The sequence below is a fragment of the Ipomoea triloba genome, chromosome 3, assembly GCF_003576645.1.
Source record: "Ipomoea triloba cultivar NCNSP0323 chromosome 3, ASM357664v1".
Lineage (NCBI taxonomy): Eukaryota > Viridiplantae > Streptophyta > Magnoliopsida > Solanales > Convolvulaceae > Ipomoea > Ipomoea triloba.
Genome location: NC_044918.1, coordinates 31,819,841 through 31,826,351, shown reverse-complemented (window position 1 = coordinate 31,826,351; position 6,511 = coordinate 31,819,841). Strand labels below are relative to the sequence as shown.

The 6,511-nt window shown below is 35.9% G+C and overlaps 1 protein-coding gene across 1 annotated transcript; it reads right to left on the bottom strand.

The window, feature by feature from the left end:
- Window positions 1-357: 357 nt before the first annotated feature.
- On the bottom strand, window positions 358-5,714 carry LOC116013394 (mitogen-activated protein kinase kinase kinase 3-like). The gene is made up of 11 exons (XM_031253119.1): window positions 5,147-5,714; window positions 4,373-4,705; window positions 4,160-4,247; window positions 3,962-4,024; window positions 3,680-3,840; window positions 3,522-3,597; window positions 2,263-2,322; window positions 2,041-2,148; window positions 1,710-1,946; window positions 1,147-1,253; window positions 358-1,030 (listed from the first exon to the last, which is right to left on the bottom strand). Exons 1-11 carry the CDS (start codon window positions 5,554-5,556, stop codon window positions 751-753), a joined length of 1,923 nt encoding a protein of 640 aa, XP_031108979.1. The 5' UTR covers window positions 5,557-5,714; the 3' UTR covers window positions 358-750.
- Window positions 5,715-6,511: the final 797 nt, after the last annotated feature.

Genomic DNA, 6,511 nt, shown 5'->3' with positions numbered 1-6,511 from the left:
AAGCCCTGAAAAATAAGTTTAGGAAATAACATAGGAAACACAAAGTTTGCATAAAAATGCTAAGTAAGGTTCACTTTGCCCCGTAAAATAATTATATTTATAGTTTTGAAAATATATATACTTTGTAAATAAGTTTTTAAGACTCGGATAGCCACACTTAGAAAGCATTTAGCCAAAGCTTTGAAAGGTCATTTTCAAAAGAGTTTATAAAGTGTTTTTAGACAACAACTCATCAATTTTCACGCTATTTTTCTTTCTTTCTTTTACTTTACATGCGGCCTTCTGTTGACTGATGTAGTCTTCAACACTCATTCTTTGTTGGGCCCGTGATCCTACTTATGCAAAACTTACAGAAAATTAAAGATCAAGGAGATATAGGACCTTCCTTTCAAGTCTATATATGTTACTTCGTATAATACTCCGTAATATAATATAGAGGTGTCATACTTCATTTACATTTCAAAAAAGAAAAAGTATAATTTACATACACAATATACCAAAATAGTAGCCAGTGGGATGGTGAATTGCTGCAACTGAAGAAGACTGATCTGATCATCCAAAATTGCCCACTCTACAACTTCTCCTTCTCACCAACAAGAGGGGAAAACACAGGCAGTAGTTAGTCAGAAGTAGCCTGAATCGAATGCAACATTGCATTGATTCGGTGTGCTTCAGACTGCAGTGACAATCTTGGATGGAAAGTTTTCCTTCCTTGTTCTATTTTAGGATGGATTCCGACAAATGCACTAACTAGAGAATGGGCATTGTTCTTGTTGAAGATCTACCAGGTGTTTGAGTTCTATATTGAGGAATATCAAGCCATGGATCCAGAGAGTTCCTTGTGTTGACTCTTGCTGCAAAGGTTGAGGAGTACTCAGGATGGTTGTTTCCAAATTGGCTGGTGGCAAAAGGATGATAAGATGGGTGTGGAGGAGAAAGATAACAGCTCCTGCGTGCTGCTTCACTATGTCTTAGAGGGCTTGAACATGGTGATACAGGCAATGAAGATGTAATGGTTTTTGCATTGTCTCTGTAGTGTTGGTTGGGGCAAACACAAAAATAGACAGACAGGAGAATAAATAAAAGTTCAGAGATTATTATTCACACTGAATCTGAAATATTATCAAAATTGTTTCTATGCATTACCTTGAGCTAATCATGGGTCTAAACACAGTTACCATGGGGTTGACTGCATAGTCTCCATCAAGAGAAGCAAAATTTCTTTGGCTAGGATGCAGCAGCTCCAGGGCCGGCTGTGAAAAGCAAATCCAAATAAGAACTCATCTCAAAGGGGCTAATACAACAGGTTTGTAGTAAAGCAACACAGTGCAATGACTTCTCTAGAATCAAAATGTCTAGTTCCAGTTCAATTATGTCCGTTCAAGTTTCAGTTATCACTAGATGATGATGATGGGTCTCCTCAACAAGACAACAACTGGTATTTGAGGATCCATTTTCAGTTTGTTTGTTATTAATACATATGCTGCAGAATATAATAAGCCAAAATTTGCCACTACATTACATTTATTGAATAATAAACGACAATATAATAATCTTAAAGGCAAGTCTTTCACTTCCAGTTACCATTTTGGCTGGGCAATTGAACAAATTCCTAATTAAGGTATGCTAAAAATGAACCATACTAGAACGAACTCTAGAAGTAAACCACAAATGTTACTCACTAAAAATTAAAAAGTTGATATTGTTACCGGTGTACAGCTCCCATCAAAGCTCCGAGGTTGTACGTCATTGATTACATTATGATGCGCAACTTTTGATGTGTTTTGGTCTTTAATGAAAGGGTGTTCCAGAAGTTGTGATGCTGTGGGTCGTGCTGATGGCTCTCGCTGCAAGCATAGTCTTATAAAACATTTTGCTTCACTGGACAGGTGATCAGGAATGGCAGGCATATCTTTGCTGTTTCCAATCTTAAATATTGCAGCAACCTGTCATAGACAAGACCGTCAAAGGATTTTAAATATATTCTAGTGGTAGCCGCAAAAGAAGTGTTTAGCATTCTGAATACATGTTTAATATTACCCCTTCATATTGACTCCAAGGTGGCTTTGATGTTGCCATTTCAAGAATTGTACAGCCCAAACTCCATATATCTACTGCAAGGCTGTAGCCATTTGTATTCATCACAACCTAAAAATATATACTAATGAGTCTGAAACTTCATAAGAAGTAACTAACAAAGTTGAAGTGCAAAAGAAAAGAATATGGGGACAGCAAATGAAGTAAGAGAGAAAGGAGAGATACCTCGGGTGCCATCCAATAGGGACTTCCTTTGAAAGATAGCATTGAAGAACACGAAGTAATCTGGTTAGAAACCAAGTAACATGAGAAATTGTCAATGCAGTGACAGCAAGAATAGATATGGGCCCTGTTTGGGTAAAGATTTTCTTAAAGAACTTTTAGCTGTTTGACCATGTCAATAAAGCTAATGTGTGTTTGGTAGACAACTTTTTTAATTAGCTGCTAGAGTCCAAAAAAATAATAATAATCAGAAGAGCTTTACGGACTGCAAATGTAAATAGCAACCCTACCCCTCAACATTTTCTTCATATTAAACTATCCACCCACAGTCACTGCACATTATTTCTTCACTTGCACCCATATACCATTCTTCACATATTCCTTGCATCTTCTATGTATATATTTTAATAAAAAGTAATTCTTGCTGTTGTTTTTATTTTGATGGGTGATGTTTAAATAATAAGTTTCACTTATTAATTTTAGAACCTTATAAAAAGAAAGATACTGTTAATTATTTATTTAAATGTATTTTTATAAACTAAATATGTAAAAGTTTAGAAGCAGCTGTCTAAAAAGAATTCTTAACAAATAACAATAATAAAACAAATTCATGTCATTATATTTCATTTTACAAATTCAAGCAGTTAACAACCAATGACTATATACTAATTTTACCAAACATCGTTTTACTACAACTAATGCAATCAGCTAATACAATGTGCTAGCAACTAATGATACAAGCAGCCATAAGCTAAGGACTAATACAATTAGCGAAGAACTAATACCATAAGCTAAAAGCTATCCCCAATATGGCCATTATTTTGTTACATCCCTTTCCAGTAAAAATTAATATGGAGTACTAGAAAAACAAAAGGAGGAAATGGAATTCATGAAATCTCCTTTTGGTCATTGTTTTGTCCTCTTATTGCTTCAAACATGTATGCTGCTTTTTGAATAATAATAACAACAATGGAAACTTCAAAATCTTATGAGCTGTAGTTTCAATACTTAAAATAAGTTTGATCAGGTTGCACAAGTGATGCTTGGCTTGGAAGAGAAACAAGGAAAATTGCAACCTGTCCTTTAGCCCAATAGCTTTCTGTGAGTATAAACCATGACAATACTGCCATATCTTCCTAGAGTGCTATTCGTCTTTAGAAACCCAAGTGTTAAAATTAGTTGAGCAGCATTTTTGACTAACTATAGTAACATATAATTGCATAACGTAAAACTTTACCCAAAAAAGTTAAGTTGACACCTACATGTTTTGCCATGCCAAAATCTGCAAGCTTGATTTCACCATTGGGATCTACTAATATATTTGCTCCTTTAATATCCCTGCAGAAATGGTGTCTTTAACCACACTGCTATTTTGAAGAAAAGCAACTTAGTTATCATGAGTTCAATGATAAGTAATTACCTATGCACAGTATTTCTTGCATGCAAGTAGGCAAGGCCAGATAGAATTTGCCTAACATAATTTTGGATAACAGCCTCCTTAAATGGCCCATATTCTTGCAACAATTTATGGATGGAACCCCCAGAGACATACTCCAAGTAAACTGAGAGTGTTTCTTCACCCTATAAGGGCAAATAACAAAGAAATGTTATTTGACAGGACTTCCTATTCAGCAGATTTGGCAATTATACACAATTATTCTTAATGTGCAATTCTCCACTCTAGTGTAACTAATTCTGGTACCAGTTCACTTCCATAGTATTGAACAATGCTTGGATGCAAAAATTGACTGAGCAAAGTGATCTCCTGTAAGAAAAAGAAAAGAAGGTTAGATTTGTCAGGAATATATTTGGAAAACAATGAAACACAAAAAGCAGTTTAAATGAAAAAAGATTTCAAGAAAGCATATTGAGGGAACTAAGCAAAAGAAATAAGTCAAACCTGGTTCAATTGCTTGAGGCATTCTTTGGATGTCCGATCATCTGCAGCAACTCGGACTTCTTTTATTGCACACATTTGCCCATTCTCACTGCAAATTTTGATAAAGTAGGTCTTCTTCAATTGCTATACTAGCATCCAAAATTGGCTAAAAGAGATGAAAACAAATGCATGCATGCATGAAACCTCAAATAATAGAGGGAAGAGCATCAACACCTGTTGAATCCAAGATAAACATGGCCAAATGTGCCTCTTCCCAGAAGCCTGCCTTTCTTCCATTTTGACAAATTACCATTTGAACCTTCAGCAAAAAAAGTTCTTGGATTTGACAAAGTAGAAGGGCTGGTTGGAGAACCTGGTATAAGAGTAGGAGAGCCAGGTGGAAGAGGCAACCGATGGCATTCACTCTTCCATTCATCCGTCCTTCCTGTTGGGGAATCCAAATTAGCACCTCCAGAATGGGGATGTCGAGGTGAAGAATTAGTTGTAGGCGCTCTTGAACGGACAGGGCTTTGTGAAACTGGACTCTGCTTGTTATCTCCAACTCCTCTGCCATAAAGTAGAAATTACAGTTAAGCTAGGTCGGTGTTCAGTTTCAGCATAGAAACATGGTTACCACCATTATTACCAACAAGAACGGGAAAAATGAAAATTAAGAAAGACCAAAAAAAAAAAAAAAAAAAAAAAAAAGTAATCACTTAGCAGACCTAATAATAATACTTACCCCTTCCCCAAAAACCCAAAACCACCATTTGACCAACCAAAGCAAAAGAAGAAAAAGACAGAGAACCATTTAAGATAAGATTGTTAAAAGAAAAAAATCAAATAGGAGTGAAATCAAAGAAAATAAAAATTGGGAAAAATATATGTAATGAATTTAGGCAACTATTAAGTCAACCTGCATCGATCATGTCTGCGTCCAAAAAAAAAACTGTGCAAAAAGTAGTGTTCCAAGATCGAAGCTTTACTGATAACCGAACAAGAACAAACCTTAAAGAGGTGAATTGAGCACGATCGATGCGGTTATGATCATCACATGAAGCAGAAGAGCTAACACTCGATCCTGAGTCAGACCCGGATCCGAACCCGAACCCTAACCCATGATCATTTCCAAAAGAAGACACGGACGGCTGCGGCTGCGGCAGCGGAAGCCTTGTGTCCATAAAAGCAGAAGCAGAAGCCGAACCCGATAGACCCGAAGAACCTCGGGCGCTAGAAAAATCTCTGCTGGTTCTGGGTGAATTCCTCGCGTCCACCATTCCTGATACCTCACCGATGCTCCTTGGTCTATCGCTTCTGTCAATCCTTTCATTCTTGACGCTACTCGGAGATTTGGGGGAATTGAGCTGTGGGTCGTTCGTGATCTTCTTGGCGGATTTTCTCCCCCACCAACCAGGCATTTTTTATGAGCTAACTGCGAGAACAAAGAGTGAATTCTACTTATTTATCAGTCTGTGAGGGGAACGAGGATTTAGGGAGGGGAGATTTTTGTTAAGAAGAGAATCAGAGATAGATCAAGTCCAAAAGAAGGGTAACAGGAAGAAGAATTTATAGAGTATGAGAGATGGGGTGGGGAGGCAAAGGGAAAGCTACTGTTATGTACAGCTCAGCTACTTGGGGTCGGCGGGCTGTGGTTGAATTAAAAATTTAATTAATTTTTTAGTGTAGCTAAATTTAGAGACATGAAAATGTCATCTAATTTGAAGCCGAATAAAAATTACAAGGGAAGCAATTAATATTTACAGTAAACATGAAATACATTTTTTAGTACTACTAATGTAATATCTGCTCATAATTACTTTTTCAATCTACTGAAACACAAAGAGACAGCAGCGCATCCACTAAAGCTCGAATCCATCCCTTTCACATAGGAATGCAACTGGGTGCCACTTAGACCACATGGTCATTGACTTTTAATGTGAATGTATTTTTTAATTTAAGTCGATCAGTTATAAATAATCTAAATAAATTTATTCTATTGTTATCCTTTAACAACTAAAGTCATAAAATATATTTATTTAGTATAAACTCTAAGACAGTAACTTTGTATATTTCTTTTTGTAAAAAGGAAAAGATATTTACTCTTTGCATGCTATAGTACATGTCAAATGATTATGTTGTGGGTAAGGAATTAAAATCATGTGATTTGTTTTAAAATTTCTAAATAATGTGCCCTATAGTATTATTAGAGCAAACCCATTAATTTGAGATTTTATTTGGTTTTTACATAGATGGATAGGAGAGACAAGGAAAAAAATTTAAAATAAAATTTTAAAAAAAATAAAAAGAACTAATGCGCTTGACTGGGCACTTTTGGTGCGCCTCACACATATCAGTAGTGTTTTTATTTTCTGG

Bases quoted from the DNA above. Each gene is read 5' to 3' on its own strand.
- LOC116013394 (XM_031253119.1), bottom strand. From the start codon at position 5,556: ATGCCTGGTTGGTGGGGGAGAAAATCCGCCAAGAAGATCACGAACGAC. The intron at 4,025-4,159 runs GTTTGACTTATT...TTTTTCTTACAG, and splicing joins GCCTCAAGCAATTGAACCAG to GAGATCACTTTGCTCAGTCA. The intron at 1,947-2,040 runs GTAATATTAAAC...TGTCTATGACAG, and splicing joins CTTGGAGTCAATATGAAGGG to GTTGCTGCAATATTTAAGAT.